Source organism: Seriola lalandi, unplaced genomic scaffold, assembly GCF_002814215.2.
Source record: "Seriola lalandi dorsalis isolate HSWRI2012SDOR001 ecotype SW California unplaced genomic scaffold, Sedor1 jcf7180002055008, whole genome shotgun sequence".
NCBI classification, from domain to species: Eukaryota; Metazoa; Chordata; class Actinopteri; order Carangiformes; family Carangidae; genus Seriola; species Seriola lalandi.
The window spans coordinates 2,933,893-2,958,712 of NW_019525551.1; the positions used below are offsets into that span (position 1 = coordinate 2,933,893).

Below are 24,820 nucleotides of genomic sequence, written 5' to 3' on the forward strand. Positions count from 1 at the left end.
AACAAAAACATGTTTTCACTGTTGTATAAGATGAGGTCGTTTTGGTTTAATGTGCTGAACTTTTAAATATTCTTTCTCAGACCTTTACTGAGGGATACTAAGTATGTTTACCCAAGTGCTAAGAACAATTCAGAGATGCTTCTTTGTGCTACTTCCACATAAGAGAACTTTTTCCACCACTGCTCAATACAATGGAGGTGAAGAGAATTTAGTTAGCGCTGTTATTAAAAAGTGGAAAGACTCAAGTGTGAAATGTCTGTCCAGAAAAGGTGTCCCAATTATGAATCCACAGAACACACTGTCAACAGCTCTCCCAGGGATTATATCTTTGGTACAAAATGCTTTCAGTTTAGTGTGGATTGTTCAGAGTCCTGGGAATATGGTCTCTCAAAAGCATTTTTGAAATGTATTTTTGTCACTGATTCAAGCACCACAGCCCTCCTTAGTTTGGGTTGGCTGCATTAGTGTCAGAGGCAGATGAAACCAAAAGGATCTGAGTTTTCTGAAAAGCTATCTGCTAGATACTAGTGGTGGTAAATGAGATGAGAAGTGTTTCACAGGAAGAGGTTAAATGATGTGACTCAGCGAGAAACGGAGTCAGTGTTGAATCAAAGAGCAGATTCAAAGGATGACATGAGGGGTATATGAAAGTACATGAAAAAGAAACCATGCAAAAGGTCATTATGGGCTGTACATCTGTGTAACATGCCTGCAGTTTAGTCACCTATTGTACCAGAGGACAAGGTCCAGTTTTTTATCAGCTTCCTCTCTGTTTGGCAGAACAGTGCGGCAGCTTTGTGTTTCAACAAGAGCTGAACTGTTGACTGTCGGGTTAAAATTCAGAAAATGCGCTCACAGCTCACAATCAACACAAACAACCTTCCCTTATCTGAGACACCGCTCGACGGGAAGGGAAGGGTTTTACATGTCATTTCTTTGTAAAGACTGCACTTCCTGTTTACGCAGCAAGAGCAGCAGACTTCATGTGCTTTCATTTACACGTTTTCTGAGGGGAAGTTTTGTAGTGGAAACAAGGGAGTCCAGGCCTGCCTGCTGTTTTGACTGAGCCCAGCAGATTTGCCTGAGCTCTCAGGAATGTAGCACAGCTGTAAAGCCTCCAGGCTGAGCTGAGGTTGTTTGGTAGAAGAGTTTCAGTCCGTTCTGGTGCGTTTCAACTCCTGTGGCCGCCTCACATAGGAGGGGGAGGTCCAGTTCTTTGTTCCTGACAAGGAAATGATGGTTTTCAAAATAGCAACATGATCTCTCTGAGTCACGACCTCTTCCCTCTCCCTCGTCCATTAAAACATTTCAGCTTTTTTTAGGATTACTATTGATTTTTGCCCTTCAGAGGCATGTGTCATGGACAGAACTGTTCCCTGACCTACATGGTTGTAACCACAGCTAAACACATCCACGCAATCAGTGGCAACTGACGATGTTTTTCATGAGGGCAAAGTCAGTGTTCTTTTTAAATTTCTAAATTTATTACATTTTGTTTTTCAAATCATTTTATTGTCATCTAGAATGAAAAAAAATCTTTCTATGAACAAGGTTCAGCTCCTATATTTGCTTGATTTTCATAATGAAGCCATTTTCCTCTGTCTTCTTTCCCAGTCATTGCTGTGACCATAATTTAACTATAAGTTTCAAAGTAGAAATCCTTTCAATTTTGCAAATGTACTGAATTGTGCAAATGTAGTTACACTCAGTGATTCAGAGATAGTCACAGGAGTAGCTGGACAGTTTGTCTTTCAGTGGGTGGATCACGTTTGTTCTTTCTGTCCTCGACATGAAATTCATGGTTGAATTTGGTGTTTTTCATATCTGGTGCTTTGTGTTTAAGCTAACCTGCTATTGAAGCTGGTACATTTTCATGCCACAATAATGATATGTGTTCCCGCAGCGCTTGTTACACACACACACACACACACACACACACACGCATGTGCACACACATGCAAACACATGCACACACAGGAAATCCTGCTGAGATCCAGATCCAGTCAGTGCTTAATCAAACCGTTGCCTACCTACTCAGCCGTCCAGTGACAGTGGCTCCCTTATGATTCAGACAAGAGCTGCCACTACAGCTGAAAGTGTGTGTGTGTGTCCTCAGATGTCAGTGTGTGTTGTTGCTCATGGTGCTGACAGCTGATGATGCTCTGCCTTGCTGGTAGATTTGCACTCAGCCCTGTACATCAGCACTCCTGTTTACATTTCTATCCTGCACATTAGTGGCACAATAGGAAGAGAGAGCCCTTAAAAATTCATGAGGACACATTACATTAAGTTTTCATGAGTTCCTTTCACTGGCTCCCATGAGACAGTTTTCCTACTGCCTGCTGCAATAAAGCTGGGAAGTCCAGAAAATACATGGGTGGCTGCGGTGAGAGGAGCACTCTGCACACTGAGGGGGAGGAATGATCTTCACTCCAACACACCAAGGCAAGATGGAGCCTGCTGCTGTGCAGTCAGGGTCACTCAGTGTGATGTAGCAAGGTGTGGCATACACCATTGCAACACCTGAGATGAGTCAAAATCTTATTTGTTCAAGGATAGATGGACTTCATTAAAATGGGATTTTTAATCTTGCACATCACAACCTCACTGAAAGCTTCAGTTTTGAGCAAACATGAGCTGCAGATTCTCACGGTCCATCAGGCTTTTCAAACCAGGTCAGAGCTATTTTATGAAAAGGGGGAAACTGCAGTCAGACCTGTCCTTACATGCCCCGCATCCTGTTCAGTGTACACCCTAGTATTGTGTGCATTAGTCTGTAGCACATTTACATGGGGAAAGTTACAAGATAAAGTAACAGCATACTTTTAAAAGCTTTAATGCATACTCAGATTTTTCTATGTGGCGTTCATGGACACTGCTGTCCCAAAATGTAACACAATAGAATGGAGGAGCTGCTTACAGTGGAAACTAGAATTACCGCCTCCCAGTTGTATGCTTCCTCCCCTCAGACGAGTTTCAGGTTACATCCCTGTTTATCCAGAGTCATAGAAAGTATGAACCATTTGTGTGAAATTTTATCATAATTGCTGTGTGAAGTCTTGAGTAACGGCTACAAAGTGTTTTGTGAAGTCACACTGATATTAACCTTTGACCTTTGATCACCAAATCAGTTCATCGTTCAGTCCAAGTGAATGTTCGAGCCAAATTTGAAGAAATTCCTTCAAGGCGTTACTGCTAACAAGCTAATTGTCTTAGCCATTTTTTGGCCACTTGGGAAGAGCAGAAACAGCTATTAACTCAACATTAAAGTCGATATAGGGAAGTTGTTAGCTAACACATCTGGTGCAAATTTTCCATAAATTTGGAGCAATGTTTCAGGCCACCTGGAGAATGTCACATCAATATTCACCCTCCTTTTATATCTGTTTTTGGTCTCTACCACCTCCTAAAAATAAAATGGTCACTTATTACCTGTTAAATGCTCCACCAGCTAATCGCTAACGTTGCTTGTGGTCTCCTTGGTTCTGGATACAGAGCATACAGTTGGCCTTCTGACTTCACAGTTGCCTGCTGCAGCTGAAACGATGTTAGCGAGAGTGAAACAAAAAGTTGCAGAAAACCAAAACAATGAGCTAAAACCAGCTCCATCTCAGTCTGGTTTGGCAGTTGCACAGCACAGGACCACAAGGCTCTTCAGCAGGTGATGAGAGCGGCCCGGTCAATCACTGGAACAGCCTTACCAACGCTGGAGAGCATCCACCAGACAGGGTCATCAGTAGCCACCCACAACATGACCTATTCACACTGCTACTGCCAGGAAGACGCTACAGGAGGGCAACAAGACTGGGGAGCAGTTTTTACCCACAGGCTGTAAGGCTCATAAATGACACTCACCCACTGCCCCTCCCTCCACCACCACAGACTGCCCTCTGACCACACACACACACACACACACACACACACACACACACACACACACACACACACACACAGACCACTACTGGCAACCATTGCAGACTTTGCACATACTCTCCATTTGCACAGAGTCTTTGTGTTTACATGAAGAATCTGTGCATATGGTCTGTGCACTTGAGTTGCATTTTTATTATCCATGTATTTGTCTTTTCTCATGTATTTTCGTATTTAAGTGATGTGGGATGTTGCTGGGAGGTTTCACAGATGTGTCAGACTGTTTCCTGTACATATTATTCAATACAGTTTTAACATTTAGAACTGCAGAGTTGATGCTTATTAAAAGCGTACAAGACTTTCTTTTTCACAACCTAGAAGCCCAGAAATGGTTCTAAGTAATGTCTTATTGCTGTTCTATAAAGCATTAATAAATTATATAGTAACCATCAATATAGTCACAATTTGCAGCTCATAGACCATTTTAAAGGGTGACTTATGCAATTATTGACAAAACAACTAAATATATTGTTTTTCCTTTTAACTGCCAAAATAATAAGGATAATGGAATAAAGGAGTTTTAATTGTAATGCAGTGTAACATTGTGGTGTTGTTACTCTTACTCATATAAGGCATCTGAATGGTTCCTCATACAGACAGACAGACAGTTTAGACACTTTTATGATCTATTGGAGAAAGAAAAAAAAACATTTCTGTCATTATTTATTCACTTAGAGTCTCTGCTTCCTTGGGTAGATGTAAAATATAGAAACTCAGACAGCTTAAAAAAGGAAACTGATAATGTTCCACTGCTCTTAACTGTAGGTTTGCAGATTAAACAATGCACAATCACAAGTCATGGGAAAAGACATTATAAGATTGAAAAACTGCTATTCACATGTCACATGCTTTTTTGCAGCAACATCTTGGGAACATTTACACTGAAAAATGAGTAAAATCATGTAAAAAGAACAGACACGAACAGGGTAGACTGATAAAAATTGTATTCAATGCTGAGATGTTGCTATGACATAACAGAGCATAGTAACGCCTGCTACTATTCTCTTTAGTGATGTTTCAGAGGAGGAGAAACACAACAAAAGTTCAGGTCGAGTTTCAAATGTGCTTCTTATTGTCCCATTGTTCAACAGGTTCACTGGAATTCAATTTCATTACCACAGGTGCACAGCAATAACCTGCTGTTTGAGTTACTACCTTTAAAATAATGCAATTAATTAAACATACAAAACACTTAGGAGATGCAAAAAAACTATCACTATTGAGTTAAAAAGACACAAAAAGACACATAAAACAACAACTTTTGATGCACAGTTTTACACACTGACACTATTTCAGACATTATATATTATATAAAAATATTTCCTTAAGCTTAGATATACAAATCCCATCATGTTATCTGATACATAGGGGAATGGTCTATTTGGAATGAAGGCTGACTGTCTGCTGCATACCACCAGTCAGTCAGGGGTGCAGGTCAGCACCTTCAGTCCCCTTTGTTGACAAAACAAGGAGGAGGAGAGGTGACTTCTGTATCATTTATTCATCTGTTTTTCTCTTTTCTGGTCTGTTTTTCAATCCCCTGATTACTTTTATTAGCTTCAGTTTGTTCCACAAATGCATAAATGCATACAAACAAATGAACCTTTAACTTTTAACATCCACAATTAACAGATATTTAGGATTAAACTCCGGGATGGTTTTGTTTGTCCCACCTTTGTTTCTTCTGATTGGCTGTAGAATTGACCAATGACAAACAAGAGCGCGAGGGGGAAACATGGAGGAGAACAGGAAACAAAACATGACAGCTTGAAAAAGCAAATAGAGGCAATTAACTCTCCGGAGCACCGTTAATGAATTAATTTCACATTAATAAGCGGCTGAGACGTCTCCTCTCTATCGAAGCGTCTTGTAAACACGTCGTTTTGTCAATGTCAGTGAGTGCAACGTGTGAATCCGTCCCTCAGGAGAGGACTCTGTCGAGCCTCCTCGGTGAGTTGTTAACTGGACCATTTCACTTTATTCTTTATGAAGCGTCATTAAACAATGAATACGACCTGAAACTGAAACCCACAGTCAGACTAACGGTCCTAACGGTCATCCTCGTACATTCTCCCCGTTTAACGTGAAATTTGTAACGTCACTGATGTCGAGTTAACCTCCTTCGACTATTAGAAGGGATATATTAAACTGTGGAGTTTGACGTGGACCTTATTAGAGAATCATCCCCGTTTACATTTCTTTCAACAAATTAACCTACTAAAGGTATATGCATGTAAATACGTGATGTTTATTCATGGTTTAAGTTGGCCAAGACTTTACTGTGGAGGACCAGAGATGTAACAGGAAAAGTAATTAAGCATTTCCTTAATTTCATATTTTTAAAATGCCTTCTCAAATAAAAATGTATTGGTGGATTAATGGTTCATTTATAAATTCTTTTTACAATTCCTATTTTTAAAAGATATGAAATTAGGGAAATGTTTTATTACTTTTCCTGTGACATCCCTGCTCATCCATACTTTGCAACTAGTTTTGTTTTTGCTATATCTGACTATATATTACTTTTTAAAAATGTCTAAGCATCATGTGTTGTTCCTGTTGTGGTCCCAGCTGGTCGTGTGGTGAAGAGGCCGAAGCTGGAAGATGGTCGGCGGCTGCAGGAGGCAGCGATCCAGCTGCTGGAGCAGCAGCAGAACCTCTGCAGTCTGCTCAGGGAGGTTGGGGTGAGTGAAGTGACCTCAGGACGAAGAGAGAAATTACTGGGCTGCACAGCCAGTGAACAAACATTAAGCCCTTATAATAATCATATTTTATACTGATCTGTGGACTTAGAAAGAGGGTGTGACAACTGACAATGTCAGAACTGTGAGATTATATATAAAAATGTCCGACTGGCAAAAAATGTGCTTCTATTTGTGTAAGACTATGCAAAGGTTTGCAGCTTCTACCGGCCATTATATTAGATTCATCTTATGCGCCACTTTGGTGGGAAATGCAGTATTCTGCATTGTATTTTGTCTCAAATGAAAGATGTTTTAAAGCACAAAAAAACACACTATTGGAATAAGCACTTCTGTCTGAATTATACCTGTATGATACAGTGTTAAATGAATTTTAAAGAATTAGAAAAAGCAGCCTCAGCCTCAAATCTCCTCAGCAGTAGACTGAATTCAATCTTGTTAATATATCTTTACTGTGTTTTCACACTTTTTGCAGAATCCAGATCCGAGCAGCATTCTTTGCTCTCAGAATGGAAAGCAGAAACCAGCACCGTCTGACTGTATCTCATCTACCATTGTGGGGTCACTGCTGGGTGAGTAAGACTCTGTACTGTACATCAGTTTTGCTAAAGTTGTGTCACTCTGTGTGTGGCCCAGAGACACCTGCTGCTGTATACAGTCCTTACAAAACAAAGAGCTGTAAAAGAATGGAGGAAGACAGGGACGTTTGAAATTCTCAGTGTTAGGACTGTTAGTGTGTTAGGACTTGACATATAATATTTGAGACATGAACAAGTTGGCATAACCTTTTCATGACGTACATCTTTGTTCAGTGTTTATCTGCTGGACAACTGTAAGTTTTCAGATGTTGGTTTGTTGCTTTCATACACCACAAAGGAGATGCATGAAAATGGTCTCTGCTCAGAACACCAGCTTTAACATGAAGTTAATGCTGTGAACTGGAGCGTGTGTTGTGTTACCTGTGGACAGTGTGTGAGCTGAGGCATCAGGCCACGCAGCTGGGCGTCCCGCTGGTGGTGCTGTCCGTGAAGACGGTGCTTGAGAGACTGATGGAGATCACTGGCACTGAAGAAGAAGAAGAGGAGGAGGAGGACAAAGACAAGAGGAGAGAGCTGCTCACTTCCTCTCAGAGAGTGAGTATCTGATGGTGGGATTTGATGTTACATTTCTTTGTGGCATAATCCAAGGTGAGCGTTCAATCTGAACTCTCATGCAAATGTTTGCATATATATGTATATATTGTATATATTTCTTGAATCTAAAGGACCATCTGAACTTTTACCAACCACTTCATCAACAGTTTGTTGGTTGAGTGTGTAAGTGCTAGTGTCACTGGAACTATGATGCAGGTCTCTGTACAACATGTGATGCTCTCCCTGGGTTCTTCAGCTGAGGCTACCTGTGAACTAAATCTAACTTTACTTTTATTTCCTGCAGAATGCAAAGCACAAAGGAAACAGATGAGATGCTCACAGTTGCAAAAAATTCAAATTTGTAGGTTATGATGAGACAGCTCCAGAGAGAACACGGAAAGAAGAACAAAGAGTATTTAATGTTGAGGAAGAGATTTTTCTTTCTCTTTGGGAAGTTTGATTGACAGGAGCATGACAAAGTTGCAGGTTGATTGACGTATGACATTACATGAGTAGTTTGATTTCTTGTTAGTAAAAAATAGTGAAATATGTTAATTTTTAATGTGTACTAACTGCTGATACAGTTTGCTGTGGTGATTAGTGCAGACTGTACAGAACTATTCTGTCTGGTTCTGGGACACGTCACACATCTGAGGTCTGTCTCTAGATACTCCACAAATATTTGCTGAATTAGGCAAGGCTTCCTTCCAGTGCCAAACACCACATGATTAGAACTAGTTAAGATAAGATAAGACAGTATTGATCCTCAGAGGGGAAATTAACAAATTACACACAATTTTAAAAACTTTCATATTTTAAACTTTTAATTTTGACTATTTGTATATGTGCTTTTAATGATTGTTTGTATGTTTGTTCTACTTCTGCTGTACTCACGTCTCTCTTGCCAAAGAGATCTTGATCTGTAAGCAGATCACTGAATTAGATACATATTATATAAATGTACATAATTTGCTGAGAAGCTGCCACTAAATCAGGACTATCATATGATGGATGCCCCACGCTCTTCTTTTAAAAAATGTGGCAAATGTATTTTTACTAAAAAGCTCAGCTGCATCTTTAATTTAGGGTCTGTAGTGTATTTGATGTATGTGTCAGACCTGATTTACCAGTTGAAAATAGCTGCATGTCAGATGTGTCACAGACCTGTTGGGTGATTTAACATTGCTCTTTTATTGGTCTTTCTTTACTGCAGGATTCTTGTTCAGAGAATAGAAAGCATGTTATGTATGAAAACCCCATAAGTGCCTGTCCTGTCCTCTCCAGGTCCAGCTGTGTGTCCTCCTGGAGTCCAGCAAAGACCTGCTATCACAGGGAGCCCTCTGCCCTAAATTGCTGTGGCAAGAGTACAGGAGAGATCAGGTGTGTGTGTTATTATAGCACGTTCATACACTGTATATGAGGCCTAAAAAAGGTATTCACTTCTCAACAGGTTCAGGATTTTCAGTCTGAGCTCTACACAGACGAGTCAAAGTAAAACACAACTGAAGAAGTTAATTTGGAAAATTCATCCCTTTAAAAAGTTTTCACTCCTTTATTTCAGTTGGTCTCGTATCACCCTGGTTTAAGCTTCACTCCACTGGCTCCCAGTATCTTTTAGAAGAGATTTGAAAGTCCTTTAACCTGCTTTTAAAGCTCTTAAGGGTTTGGGACCGGCCTTCATTGCAGATTCTGTGTCGTTTTATAATCCTGCACAAGCTCTCACATCTCCCACTGCCAGACTTTTAAATACACACAATCGTACACACAAGAAGGCAGTGCAGCTTTTTTTTAAACTATGCTCCAAAACTATGGAAAAGTCTGTGAACATTTTTAAACAACAGCTGGAACCTATTTATTTAACTTGGCTTTCAACTAATTCTCTCATCTTTTACTATTCTTACTGGTTCCTGTTTATATTTTCATTTACATATTTTATCATGTACTGTCTTTCAATTATCTATTTTCATTGTACTTCTATTTGCTCTTAATTTATTGTACTATTTGATTTTCTTATTGTAAAGCACTTTGAGCTGCATCTCTCGTATGAAAATAAATTATTTATTGTTATTAAGTCTTACAATTTTATTATTATTGAAATTATTATTGCTTATTCTATAAATGAAGTGTATCTTTCATATTCATATTATTATTGTTAAACTGCCACAGCCAGACATTTTCCTCAGCATTAACTGCCATTTGTTTCTTACTTGATAGTACAATAAAAAGTAAAGTCACTCAGCATGAATTTCTTACACAACAGAATAGATGAAGTAAATGTAAAATCTACTGTGGTGTTTCTACAGCGGCTTCCCAGTCTGGAGGTGGTGTATCATCTTCATGTTCACAGCATCCTCACTCTCAAGTACATTTTAGAGAGGTAAGAAAAGTTCATTTTTTATCCAGTTTGAGGCAAACTGTTGGTTGATCAGGGTCAGCTGCTGGAAAGCTCGTCTATCATCCAGGGATTAATGTCACAACTTTGGAACCAGTATTTTCATGGAAGCTTATTAAAGCAAAGGAAAGTCCTTCAGGATTTGAATCTTTTAAGCAACTGAATTCATAATTTAACTGAAAGTTAACCAGCGCCTGAACACTAAATACCACTGCATTTATAGCATTGAGATATTTTACTATGAAAACAAACCGTTGTCGGTTTCTTTTTTTTAGGGAAGTGGTTAATTCAAAAACCTTCACTCATTCAGACAACACAGTGTATGATGGGAAATTCCAGCTTGAACCAAGGCTCCATCAAAGTACAGTAGACTGAGGACAAGAAAGACAAGTTCAGATGAGCAACTGAGAAACTGGATTTCTTTCTCAGTGTGTGAATCTGTAAAATAAATCTTGTTTCTGATTTCTATTTAGTTTGAAACCGAAAACTGTCCGGACAGAAAGTGAAAGTGAACTGTAAAAAGCCCCCCCCCCCCCTTTAAATTACAAATGAATCACGGATTATCTGATGATACCCAGACCCTTTCAAAGTAAAATCATTCAATGCTACAAATTCAGTGGTGCTGAATATTAATTAATCTCTATTTGGATACATAGTTGCTTATAAAATTCAACTTATTATCTCAGATCAATAACTTCATTCTTTGCTGAATTCACAGCAAAACACACAGACACTTGGCTGCTAGTTCTGTTGTCACAGTGGATGTAGTCAGTAGTAGTCTGCTCTCTTGTTGCTGTTCTCCATTCAGTGATGAAGGTGTGAGGTCCTGGTTGGTGTCTCAGTTGAAGGCTCTGTGCAGTTGGACACCTCCACAGGGGGAAGAGGAGACCAAACAAGTTCAACAGAAAGTGTTGTCAAGTAAGTTCACAGATGTCTTTCACTCATTTAGTTGTAGTTGCGCTTCTTGTAAGACGTCAATCATTCATCAACAAACTCATGTTAAAGCTGAAAGCTGTTCCTATTGAGACCTGGACAGAGAAAAGCTGGTCAGTTTAACGTAGCATAAAGAGCGGGAACAGGGAGAAACAGCTAGCGTTGGTCTTGGTTAGGTGTTGTAACTGCAACCACCCAAGCTACAAAAAAAAACTGCCCTCCTGGTATCACGTACACTTGAAAAAATGTTCACTAAATGACATATATGAAGTGTATTCTTGTGGTGTCAGCCCTGCTGATTGAGATAAAGCTAAGCTGAGATCTCCTGTGTTCCAGTGCTCGTTGGAGTCTTGGTGGGATCCGGCTTTGAGCGGAGTCCTGAACCAGCAGCTCCAGACAGGAGGGTCTCCCTGCTCTGCTGCTCACTGCTCGATGAAATGCTCTTCTGTGAGTCTACATGTGCCCGTCCCACTTACCCTGTCCTGTGATGATTAAATATTTAGTAAAGTACTTTGATTCACACCTCAGGACCCCGAAAGCTATTCTCTACTTCTTTAACTGCTAAGAGGTCTAATTTTAGTACTTTTCTTTTTTGTCTTTCTTTTTAACATTTCATTGTTTTTCTGTCTTTTTGCTCCAGGGCTTCTGGACACTGTGGACAAGAGTCAGGCGTTGCAGTCTGCTGGAGCGGCAGCTGAGCTTTGGTGCTTTGTTTTTTATTTGCCCTATTAACCTTTATGTAATCAGATAACGAGTCCCCAGTACAAAAACAATGCAAGACATGACAGAACACACACACACTCTGGTAAAGAACAGGGAGCTTAACACATACTGCACAACTAGCAACAGATCTATGGTGAATATATCCTTATAACTTTTATTGAACCACTTCCTGTATCTATGATGTTCTGTGCTGAAGAACCAGGAGCTGGTTGCACAAAACACCTTAAATTTCCTACTTAAGTTTAACACCTAAGGTTTAATTTCTCCGTAGCTGAGAGAGTTACTTGAGGGTGTTGACAGAATCTCTTAAAAGGTTTAATTTACAGCAGTGAGAGAGTTTTTACAGCAGTAAAATTCTACTGATTCCATGGAAATGTTTGCTGACATTAGCTTGTGGGAAGACAGCAACATTAAAAGAGTGCACTGTTATCTCATCCTCCTGTTGTTTTGACGGGAACTTCACAGGGTTCAGCGGACAGTCAGAGACTTTAAACTCAGTGAGTGACCCGGCACACCGCTGATCTGTGGACATGAAACACCTCGATTATACCTGACCAGAAAGATCACGTTTTATAAAACCGTTGAGCTCATAAAGGTGTGGAAAGTAGAGTGATCCACCTCGGACTAATCAGAAATTGCCTGCCGGTCAAACCTGCGATGTAGAATCAGTTCCTCATTGTTAATGGTGTCCGTTGGGTTCGCCCACTCTTCTTGGGATGTGTTCATGTTCTTCATTTATCACCATGAACTCAGTCATGTTGCAGTTAAGGTTTGATTAAGTTATGGTTTCTAAGGTCTTTTGTCCAACAGTTTAACTGGCTTTAAGGGATTCCTTAAGTATAAAACCAAGATAAGGCGGAAAACCTTAAATACTTAAGTGAACATTTTAAGGAAACCTTAAGGAGAAGACTTAAGGTTGTTTTGTGCAGCTGGCTCCAGACTTCTAAGATTATATCTGGATTCTATTACTTACCCCTGGTACTGACCTTCAGTCTAGTTTAGGTCTGTAACTAGCAGCTCACCTTTGTTTTTAGTTAATTGATTAACTAGTAATTGTCTTGATTAATCGATCAGTCTATAAAATAGCAGGAAACAGTGAAAATTCATGGTCTCATCTTTAGATCACTTGTTTTTCCAAACAACAATTTAAAATCTAAAGACTCTGTTTACTATCTCAAAGGACAAAGAAAAGCAGGAAATCCTCATAGTTCAGAGGCTGGCGCTGGAGAATGTTTTGCATTTTGGCTTGAAAAATCATTTAAAGGATGAATCGATTCATTTTCTGTCAATCAAGTAATGTATCAGCGATTGACATCAAATATCTGTTAAAGACAATGTGGTCACTGGCCTGTAACTTATGATGAGCTCCTGTGTAAGGATGCAGCTCCTGTATTGGGCCACAGGAACCAGGATTTTGTGGTTCCATCTGATGTCCAGTTTTCAGCTCATGCCCACTCGAGATTTTCTGTGCAGACCTGTCGCCTCTCTGGTAACTTCGCCACATTTTTTCAGAACACATTAATCCAGCAGGACGGCAGCTGACTGGATGAGTTTTCCGTTGTGCGCAGGTCTCCGTAAACTCTGGCACTGGAGTGTGAAAATTCCTTCGGTGCTTGTCTGGTCCTGAAATGCTGGAGCGATGCACCTGGCACCTATGATCAGACTTTACTTAAATCAGTGTAAACGCGACAGTAACTGGCCCACTCAGCTCAGTCTGCATGCTTCACACACTGAGTCACGACCACCTGAGACTGTCTGCAGCATCCAGCTGTTCATTTAAACGTGGATGCATACACATATGTAACTTGAAAACACTGACTGTGGTATTTACCTCCTATAATTAAACACAAGACACTGTGGTCAATAGCATTGAAGTTAACTGTCCTGTTTTTATCCAAAATGCCTGAGCATTGTGAAAATGTGCAGCATTAGATGTCTCTGTTTCTTACCTCTCTGCTCTGTGTTTTGTGTAGGATTCAAATATTTGATGCTTCATTATGTGGAGTTTCAGCGTCAACGGAAGCCCTCCAGCGTTTCTTCACACACTCCCTCACTCAGACACTCACATACAAGCCCCGACTAACAGGTAAAGACAAGTCATAGATAGACTTGGGCTGATATTATATTTCTGTCCATATGCAATGTTTTTCAAAATATTGAAAATGATATTGATATTTTGCTGGACTGAATATTCAATTTTGGATATCACCTAAGTATATCACCCAGTTTATTTTCACAGTTTGTTGCTGTTTTTTTCTTGATAATGTTGATGCCTATATTTGCCTACACTCATCTGGCAAGAGCTTTGAATGGGCTCAGAAAATGTTGGTTTTGGGAGGACTTTGAAATAAGTGTCCTTATACACAGTACATGCTCCTCACATAATGAAAACAAACGTAATTTCTGAAAAACCTTGAGTGAATCAACTGAACCGTATTCTCTCAGTGTCAGATGCCATCACTCTGCAGAACAAGTGGACCTTTGCAAAAGCCAGCCGGTCGTTGACCTCTCTGTTCCGTAAAGTGAGTGTTATCTAAACCTTCACATGTACTGAAGTTTGCCAAGATTAAAATGGCTTTTCACATGTGACATGGTCTGTATATATTAAACTGTTATCTAGCTTTGTACACTGTCACTGTTGCCTTTGGATTTCACATCCATCTGTAAATTTCTAAAAGAAAATCTTTGTTTTCGAGACTATACTTTGCCTTTAAAAAAACTTCTGAGACTGTACACGCTCCCTTTGTATCTTTTTGTGCCCATTCTTTGAATATTGGATATACACTCCTGGCTTTAGTCATATGCAGACCAGCTCAGGAACCCCCCTCTTTAATTTGGATATTTTTCTACTGTAACATTCCATATTTCTAGCATAAATGTTACTATTGGATCTATAACATGTCTCAAAGCCCTTATCAAATATTTCTCCCCCATCAAGATCTGGGTCAGGTAACCCTGAATCTCCCTTTACGTTTATTTCCATGGAGACACACAGTCAGGTGTACACCAACAGCCCAGAGGTCTGAGTTGAGAGCGTAGAAATATTCCCTAAGAGTTAGTAGAGCCATTCAGTACCACTTTACAATAAGACTTCCCATATAAAGGACTTATGAATGGTTTATAACTAGTTTATTAATTAGCTTATTAACACTTTATAAATCATTAAGCTGTCATAACACATTAAATAAAAAGAGCAACAGTGACCTTTTCCTTGCCAAATAGAGAGCCCGCATGTATCTGTACTGTTCAGCCTCATATCGCATTAGTTACTGAGCTTTCTTTTGTTTTCTCTGTCATCCAGCATTTGCCCCTGCTGCTTCGTCAGAATTTATAATAATATAATTGTTTATTTATCATTTATAAAGCTTTAACAACTGAATTAATAACCCAATTATAAACCATTTATAAGTAGTCTTATTGTGAAGTGCTACCTTTTATTCTTGGCTTTTGCTATTCCAAATGAATCTAGAGATCATCTTGTCCAATTTGTTTTGGGGAACATTTATTGGAATTCTACATTTCATTCCTTAATTAATTGAAGCAATTAATTGAAACTACACATTATATTAGCAGCCACAAGCCTCACTCTTCTGCAGCTTCACACAGTCACTGTCATTCCTGTATTTCAAGCTGTAGACAGACACAACAGCAGTCAAATGACTACAGGCTTCAGGTGTACGGCCCTCAGCCCAGAGCAAGGATGTATTGAGAGTACTGATTTATTTACAGTATATATGTCAGTGTGTCAGTCAGCTGCTGTATTCTGATCCTGGTTTCTTCAGAGTAACACTTTTCTGTTTGGTTTCACAGCTCTATAAGGAGCCTAGCCTTTATGTGTCCTCAGATCTGTAGCCAGGGTCGATTGCAATAGAGCGAACAGTGACTCGTCTGTGTTGTTGCTGTGTTTCTGTAAAAGCTGGCTGTGATCTTCAGTGTGGAGCAGCTGCTGCGTCACCTGCAGCAGGTTTTGGAAACCCATGAGGTCAACTGGAAACACGTCCTGTGCTTCTTGTCCACTCTGCTGGTTTACAACCCCTGCGCCCCGCCCAGCCTCAAAGGTTTAGTGATACGTTTATTCTTGGATTCAAATTTTAAATTGAAGTACTTTGTGTGGTCAATAAATGGCTTGTTTCTACTCTGTTTGTGCCTCCATTAGAGCTGCTGTCCAGACTGCTGAGTTCTGCATTCGAAAGCTACGACTTGGAGAACATGATAACTGCCTTTTTGTTGGCTCGGCAGGCTGCACTGGAGGGGACAGGCATCTTCTCCTCCTACAGCGACTGGTTCAAGGTTTCATCTCAGTTTTTACAACAGCAGGGTTTTAACCGAAGAGTCTCTTAAAGGATGAGGATGGCGTTATTCTACATTTCTCTTTTTGTCAACAAATGGCATGACAAGAGCTAAGCCAACAACGTGTTTACCCCTCGCTCAGCACTGTCTGACCTCCCTGCCTAAGCCCATTGGTTCCTACTAAAGACATAAATTTCCTGGTCACAAATACACTGCTTAAAAAAATGAGGGAACACCAAGTCAGTTTAACCTCAGGGATATCAATCTGTCCATTTAGGAAGCACAAGTGATTGTGAATCAGTTTCACCTGCTTTGGTGCAAATGAAAGTGACAACAGGTGCAATGGAGAGGCAACAGCAAGACAACCCCATGTGGTATCCACAGACAGTTGCTCTCTCCTGATCCTTCCTGACTGATTCTTCTCTAGTTTTGTGTTTTGCTGGTGTGCTTGTCACTACTGGTAGCATGAGGCGGTGCCTGCAGCGCAATCAGGTTAGTCCAGCTCCTCAGGATGGCATATCCATACTTGTGGTTGCAAGAAGGTTTGCTGTGTCTCCCAGCACAGTCTCTACCAGGAGCCCATGGTTCTCTCTTAGAGTCTGGAGACGCCGTGGTGAACGTTATGCTGCCCGTAACATCATCCAGCATGAGCGGTTTGGTGGTGGGTCGGTGATGATCTGGGGAGGCAGATCCTTGGAGGGTCTCACAGACCTCCATGTCACAGCCAGCAGTACCCTGACTGCTGTTAGGTACAGGGAGGAAATCCTCAGAGTGATTGTCAGACCTGACACTGGTGCAGTGGCCCTGGGTTCCTCCTGGTGCAGGACAAAGGCCTCATGTGGCCAGAGTGTGTGGGCAGTTCCTGAATGACGAAGGCATTGATGCCATTGACTGGCTCTCACGTTCCCCTGACCTAAATCCAACTGAGCACTTATGGGACGTTATGTATCGGTGCATCCGACGCCGCCAAGTACCGCCACAGACTGTTCAGAAGCTCACTGACGCCCTGATCCAGGTCTGGGAGCAAGTCCCGCAGGACACCATCCGCCCACTCATCAGGAGGATGGCCAGATGTTGTTAGGAGTGCATACAGGCACGCGGGGGCCATACACACTACTGATTCACATGAGTTGCTGTGATGAAATTCACAAAAGTTGGATCAGCCTGTGATTTAAATTTTTTACTTTGATTCAGTGTGATTGTGAATCCAGCCCTCAGTGGGTTGATGATATTGGTTTCCATCGACCGTTACATCATTTTGTTCTCAACAAATTATACAAAGAACATCAAGATTTTCAACTTGAATAATTCCTTCATCAAGATCCGATGTGTAATTCAAGTGTTCCCTTCATTTTTGAGCAGTGTATATAGTTTAATTTATTTGTGTAGGGACAGAGGAATAAGACATATCAGGCTTGTTACATACTGATTAGTCATACGTCTGTCCGTCACATTCTTGTGGTCACGATATCTCATTAAAGCCCCGACAGAACTTCTTAAAATTTGGCATAAACATTCACTAGGACTAACAGATGAACTGATTAGAATTTGGTGGTCAAAGGTCAAAGGTCACAGTGACCTAACAAAACACAGCAATTATGACAAAGTTTTCATATGCTTCATATTTTCTTTGACTCTGGATTAACAGGGATGTAACATGAAACTAGTCTGAGTGGAGGAGGCAGTCGACCACGAGGCCATTAATTATTGTTGAAAATTAAAAAAAGAAAATTCTATAATATTCTAGTGTTTCTGAAATTGATCACCTTTTAATTTTCTCTGTCGTTCACTAAAATCCTAAAAAATTCTTAAACAGCGTTTATTACTCTATAGCCAGTATAGTGCTGATTAAAGTGCTCATGTGTAGAATCTGAACATTTGTGACTCTGGCGACTAATGGTGGCATCAAACAGACTTTGCTCCCTGTTGATATAGTTGCAGTTTGTGTTGTTCACAGATCTGACATTCCAACATGAAGTGCCTTTGCTCTGACTTTGCAGATGTCCTTTGGTGGTGGCAGTGGCTACCACGCAACAAGTAAGAAATCTCTGGTGTTCCTGTTGAAGTTCCTCTCGGACCTGGTTCCTTTTGAACCCCCACAGTACCTCAAGGTGACGTTCAGCAGGTTCTCGTGTCACTTGGACATTATTGATACATTACACAGTATATCGTCTTTTAGATCAGACCAGCCTTTAATGATCTCTGTGAGCAAACACAAAGTAGTTGTGTGATACAAAGGAGGAAAGATTCATTAATGTAACATAGTGAAATACATATATAAATAGAAATAATACACGTGTTTTATATTCTGTATGTGAGCAAAAATGGTATAATGATTAACAACTATTGGTGTATTTGGAGTAAACCCTGCTCTGATCACCCAGCTTTGATTTTTTTAGACCTCATCCTGTCATTGTCCCCTGGTAGGTTCATGTCCTCCACCCTCCGTATATACCGGTGAAACACCGCAGCCTCCTGATGGAGTACACCGCTCTGGCCAAGACCAGGCTGGCTGACCTCAAGGTAAGAGCAAGGGTAGAAATTAAATCAAGGATCATTACATTAAGGAATTAGTCTTCAATACAGCATCACAATTCAGCATTCTTACTGAATCTATATAACAGAAACACAACATAAGATTATTATGGTTAGTCTCCTTTTATAGTGACTCTTTAAAAAGAATAGAACTTTGCCCACTGTCTAATGTCTACTACTTTTCTCCACTGCGGTGTGTGTGTGTGTGTGTGTGTGTGTGTGTGTGTGTGTGTGTGTGTGTGTGTGTGTGTGTGTGTGTGTAGGAGTCAGTAGAGGACATGGGTTTATATGAGGATCTTTCTGCTGCAGGTGGAGCATCAGCACAGGTAACAGTGACATGCAGTGATGAGTTGATGGTTAAGGTACAGCCGGGTGCAGCACATAATTACACTACAGATCGGATTACACCAGCCTTAACAAAGCCGTCAAAATGCTGATGTTCCAACCCATGAGTACTCAGTAGTCATTATTACATTATTACATGGGTGATGAGTACATTGTTTGGACCACACCCACCTTTGAACTCAATCATCATTTTGTTCTCAACTACTCGCCTGTAACCTGTAACACTACTACGCTATTACAGTGACAGTAATCACACCACAAACACACACACACTCACGCACACACAGACTCACGAGGTGAAAACAATACCAGCCACACACCGTCACAGCTGATAATTATTACTGATGCATTAGTGACCCTCCTTGCAGATATGATTATCTGCTATATATGTTTGATTTTTTTCTGATATAAATATATATGTATTTTCATTTTTAAATTCTGTTGAGTTTTGAGTGTTGTCTAATCATAAGCAGCCGTACAGGAACATTGCCTAAACAATTTTCCAGCAAGAGGCTAAATTTGAATCTAACCAGACATTTGATGCCAACTTTGAGCACTTGCTTTCAAAACTAAATGTTACTCTACTTAAAAAAAGAGTACTGCTATCTTACCTCCAAATTCCTAAACACGTCAAGGTGTTTACACTTTCTTCACTCAGCTAGAAAAACTCTAATGTAGATCAAATGATCAGTCCACATTCTCGGTTTACTCCTGTTCTTATGAGAGACACCTCGTTACTGTCTGCACCACAAATGTGGGACTGAAGTGGTGGGACCAGTGCCTGTTAGGTAAATGGAATCATATTTAAGGTATCATATTATTGTTTGTAGATTTTTTTTGTCTGTCATATAGGGTAAAATCTAAAAGGACAGAAAGATGAAGACAGTGTAACAAAGTAATACGATTTTTCTTTCTGCTGTGAAGACGGGTTATTCTACGTTCTGGATGAGTGGTTGGTGAATGGTGGGTTAATAACAGTGTAATATATGTGTGTCTGCAGCCTCAGTGTCAGGCTGTTCAGGATGTGGATAAGGCAGTGTCTCTGTTTGAGAGCACAGGACGAATCTCTGCCACAGTCATGGAGGCCAGGTATGCAGTTAGATTATCAGCTCACCAGAAGCACATACACATAACAGTATGTGAAGGTACTAAAAAAAGATGGTACATTTGCTGTTTTACCTTCTATGAAATGATTCACGTAGATTTGAAAATGAAATGAAAGACAGAGACATGGTGAAGTTATTGACACCTGTGTCCTCTCACAGTATTTTCAGACGGCCGTATTTCCTGACACGATTCCTTCCTGCTCTGCTGACACCCAGAGTGGTGAGCCTCTTCACCTTACATTCATACATGGGGAGGATGCCTAACAAAAAATGTTGTTGTCACAAATCTATAATTAAAGTTCACTTGTCCTTTAATTACAGCTTCCTGTGAAAGCTGATACTCAGATGAGTTTCATAGAAGCTTTGAAAAAGTGAGTTATTATCAGATGAGCATAATGTTACTTGTCTTTGTCAGTGTTCACACATACAGTATGCATGCATCAGTTTTATAGATGTGGGTTGATATAACTCTAATTATCTACCAGCGTTTCTTCTTTTAATAAATTACATCTGAGAGAATAATTGCTTGTCAATACCAATAATGATCGTCTGTAATTATTTTATTGTGTAATTCCATTATTATGATGGTTGTTTTTTTCTGTATCCAGAGCAGACAAGATCCCTGCTGCCCAGTATTCATCTTATGTGGACGCCTGCCAGAGACAGAGACAGCAGGAAAGTGGGTTTCCTTTTTCATACTCATTTGTTGTTTACTCATGTATGGAGTCATAGGAGTGCCATAAAAGAGAAAATCTATAGAAGAATAAAAAAATAAATGTGGAAATATAAAAACGAATAACCAAATGTAAAAGAATAATTGTAAGATTTTCTATTTTATTTTCACACTTATTTGTTCATTTATTATCTTTTAATATACAGTATATATATTTATTTTTTGCACATATAATAATCTTTTTTGACTTTATTGATGTGGTTGGTTTTCAGTTTGCTTTACAGTAGTTTAGCAGGTTTACAGAGATGAAAATATTTAACCAGGAGTAAATGTTTTATTTCTCCTCTCTTATCATGACAAAGTTGTCGCCCTAATGTTGCACATATTTGAGAAATGGATGAGTACATTTACACGGCGATGTGTTTTCAGAGAGTGCTGTGTGTCTGGACACCAGCGATGATCCTCTGGAGGTCCTGAAAGTTCAGCTGCAGGAGTTCACAGAGCTGGTGGTTGATAGAGATGATGGAGGTAGGCAGAGAGAGGAATCACAGTAACTCACACACAAACACACACATGCTTTGTATTCTGTTGTCAGGGAAAAGACTGCATGATATGATTTTAAACCAAGAGAAAAAGCTTTCATGATATGTATACACTGGAGGAGTTTCTGTGGTCTTTATGATTGTATGGAGCATTGAAACCTCCGCAACATCTGTTTGTGTTCCTTAATGTCAAATAGTAGTCAAGTGTGGTAAATATAGCCAGTTGTCAGACATCTTCAAATCAAGCAGGTTGTTAAAGATGTGTTTCCTACTTCATGTTATGGCAGTATTTTCTGTAGGGGGTAAAAGGTTTCAGGAGGGGCAGCTGGGTTGCAAAATATACTGTAAATAGTGGAAATACTGTTAATGGCGGTGTACATTTTCATCTAGAAGATTCTGTGGGATTTTTAGATCAAGTATATATTGTGTAAGATGTTGAGTTTATTCCACAGTCTGTCAGACACCCTCCCTGACTAACGCTGAGCCCCACCTCTTTGAATCCCTCTTGTCCATACATGTCATATTGGTCATGTGTCCTCAGAGATGCTGGCCCAGCTGTCGAGGATCTCACACACACTGAGCGTCATCTTCCCCGGCCGTCCTGACGAGCTTACTGAACAAACAGTCATCAAAGTTCACATAGACTCTCCTCTGGCCCCTGAGCTCCATGTCAAAGTATTCACTGATAAAATACATTGTCTTCTTTATTTTAATGTTGTTATATTGCCAGTATGTAAATGTATTTGATGATGAAGCTCTCCCTCATACTCTCAGGTCGTCAACATGATCCTGAGAAACTTCTGCCAGTGCCTGTTAGGCGCTTCTCGAGCAAACCCTCCTGATAAGTGAGTGGGTCAAATGTTTTGGAGGTCAACAGATAATAGAAGATGAATTTGATTATTGCCAGGAATTGTACAAATGTATGGAGTGGTATTTAGTGTCCTATCTACAAACACCGGATGTTTTTTGCCTCTCCAGACAAAGCCTCTGGGCCTCCAGGTTCATCACTGTGCTTCTTGGTAACACACAGCTGCTCCCCAGCATCATACACAGACTCTGGGACCTGTTTCATAACCAGGTGCATTAAACGTTATTCATCTTCTCTTAGTGTTTGTCCGTCACTTCATGTCTGTTGTCTCTCTATTTTTTACATCTCTTGCAACCTCATTCCTCCACATCAATGTGAATCAGCACATTCACTCATCAGTTTTACAAACCTCTTCTGTCCAAAGGTGTCATCGCTGAGCGCTGCACACATACTCGGTCTGGCAGCCTTTGTGGTCCACCTCCACGCCTCCATGTCCCACAGTCCTCTGGTTCAGCTGGTCCCGCCCATTCTGCCCAGAGCAGTACCTGTTGGAGAAGCTCTCAGCTCAGCGCTGGACTGCAGCACACACACTCTCATGCTCTCCTGTGTCAGGTGAGGTTGCTTTTTATAGGCTGATGTGAATATTGATGCATGGTGACTCATCAGTAGGTCTATGATGAGTGAAAAATATCTCTCATGTAACTATTGAGCACATCATGTTTTGAATGTTTTGTGATAGCGGCCATCTGATCGGGCTGGAGCTGGGACTCACAGTCTTCTTTGGTCCTGTCTAGGTTGTGTGTGGCAGCTGTGAGTTACGGGCTGTGCAGAGGAAACTCACTGCCTCAGCACCAGCAGCAGGACTACATTCTCAGCAGCCTCTATAAGAAGGTATCACTGTCTGTTACTCGCCTTAATGTCATTCATGCCTTAATGTTTGCATGTGTTTTATAAAAATGTTGTAAGACTCATGTCATGGGTTAAATATTTCCACCATTTATTTGCAGAAAAGATTTGATAAAGGAAGAATAGAAAACGCTGCTGTGTTACTTAAAGAAAGCGTTTATCTGTGTCATACTGTGTAGGACTTTTCACCATATTGTCTCCAATCTTTTGCCAAAAGGAAGATGACATCTGTCACTTCCTGACTCTTAAAACAGCGTCCCTGTGGGTCATTCAAAAGTCTGAAATTAAAATGAAGGAAAATAAAGTCTTAAAACGTCTTATATTTACCGTAAATGTGTCGTAGGTATTAAATTTACAGATAGTGTGTATAAGACTGGTAGAAAAAATCAAAGCCAATAAGCCAATAATAATTATGGTGTTGCGGTTTCATGTCACTTGTTCCACGCTGTTGTGGCTTTGTTAAAATACCATGCTTAGTTTTTAGGTCTGCAGGTACATAATTAGATCATTTTTAGTGAGAAAAGAAAAAAGTAATTGTGCACATTGATAAGGGCTAAAAAGTCTGCACTAAAACCAGATATTTTTTTCCCCCTGATTATTTATAAATGAATATGAAATTCTGTAGAAGGATGTAGAAAATGCTCAGTAGTAATAGGAAGTAATAGTTATTTCTAGCAAAATGCAAAATTAATGGTGTGCTTCTTTTAATACTGCTGCTACAGGTGTTTAGATCTTTTACTTCTGTGTTTCTGTTTTACTCATTTATGTGCTGTTGAACTTCCATGACTAGCATGGACGGAGTTTTCTACTCTGCCTCTATTTTAAAACATTGTTTAAAGGAGAAGAAAAGCAAAAGTCCAAGTCAAAGAAATCATTTCAACATTTTTCGGTCTTAATTTTTATTTATTGTGTTCTTAAAGAGCTTTGATTTTGATTATTAAAATGGTGCAGGAACCCTGTAAAACTTTTCTATCCATTAACACAGACTAGTTCTTTATTGTAAACTGGTTGTTTGAGTTCAGTTATTGGCAGTAGGTTGTAGATGTCGGAAGGCGGGAGCTGCTAGCAGAAGATGGAAGAGCAGTGCAGGCAGACGAACATCCAGAAAGGCTAGGCAATGTGACAGGCTGCAGGTTTGCAGGGATCTGGACCTGGGTTACCGGGAAGTCTGAAAAACATAGGGCAAAGATCCTCGAGCAGAGATCGGCCGTAGCATTTATACCACACAAGGCAGGGCAGGGCAGGGGACAAACACATTAGGGAGGGGGGAGAGGCCTAATCCTAGCAAACTGACTACATATTAATATTTCTTTGATCAACTGATGGGCTATAAAGTGTCCAAATAGTGATACATGTACATTACAGTCTACCAATCTTACATTTTATCATAGTAAGAGTCCAAAACCAAAGTATTCAGTTAGTGATGATGATATAATGATTTAAAACAGAATTGAGCAGCAGATTCTCACATCTGAGAAGCTGGATCCACAGAATGTTTGGTCTTTTTCCTTGAGAGATTTTTAAATTTTTAATGATCAGTTTTCTGTCCATTGACTGATCAGTTCATCTATGTATCAGCAGGTCAACTGTTACGTACAGCTTGCTACCATCACCTTCCTGTATCCAAAAGACTGCTGAACGTCAATATGCAATTTCCTAACGTATACTGCAAACCAGCCTTGTACCCTCACTGATTAGCACCTTTAATATTAATCAATAACATATCATATTGTAATATGATATTATATTTTATTATAATATAATAGTTTATTACTTAAATGCTTCATGTGTCTGTGTGTCTG

At 40.0% G+C, this 24,820-nt stretch overlaps 1 protein-coding gene across 2 annotated transcripts in view; it reads left to right on the forward strand.

Annotated features, from left to right (window-relative positions):
• Nucleotides 1-5,664: 5,664 nt before the first annotated feature.
• The window catches only part of fanca (FA complementation group A), a 26,518-nt gene continuing 7,362 nt past the window's right edge, over nt 5,665-24,820 (forward strand). For both annotated transcript variants that reach the window (XM_023397417.2, XM_087171504.1), the window contains exons 1-26: nt 5,665-5,880; nt 6,502-6,614; nt 7,108-7,204; nt 7,602-7,765; nt 9,050-9,145; nt 10,069-10,142; nt 10,966-11,075; nt 11,427-11,537; nt 11,731-11,794; nt 13,787-13,899; nt 14,259-14,335; nt 15,730-15,871; nt 15,970-16,103; nt 18,104-18,214; nt 18,531-18,626; nt 18,902-18,964; nt 19,984-20,072; nt 20,249-20,309; nt 20,411-20,460; nt 20,698-20,768; nt 21,192-21,290; nt 21,846-21,979; nt 22,079-22,149; nt 22,283-22,382; nt 22,537-22,724; nt 22,907-23,003. In XM_023397417.2, coding sequence (XP_023253185.1) covers nt 5,820-5,880; nt 6,502-6,614; nt 7,108-7,204; nt 7,602-7,765; nt 9,050-9,145; nt 10,069-10,142; nt 10,966-11,075; nt 11,427-11,537; nt 11,731-11,794; nt 13,787-13,899; nt 14,259-14,335; nt 15,730-15,871; nt 15,970-16,103; nt 18,104-18,214; nt 18,531-18,626; nt 18,902-18,964; nt 19,984-20,072; nt 20,249-20,309; nt 20,411-20,460; nt 20,698-20,768; nt 21,192-21,290; nt 21,846-21,979; nt 22,079-22,149; nt 22,283-22,382; nt 22,537-22,724; nt 22,907-23,003 — 2,586 coding nt within the window. In that variant the 5' untranslated portion in view covers nt 5,665-5,819. The remainder of the gene's footprint in view (nt 5,881-6,501; nt 6,615-7,107; nt 7,205-7,601; nt 7,766-9,049; nt 9,146-10,068; nt 10,143-10,965; nt 11,076-11,426; nt 11,538-11,730; nt 11,795-13,786; nt 13,900-14,258; nt 14,336-15,729; nt 15,872-15,969; nt 16,104-18,103; nt 18,215-18,530; nt 18,627-18,901; nt 18,965-19,983; nt 20,073-20,248; nt 20,310-20,410; nt 20,461-20,697; nt 20,769-21,191; nt 21,291-21,845; nt 21,980-22,078; nt 22,150-22,282; nt 22,383-22,536; nt 22,725-22,906; nt 23,004-24,820) is intronic.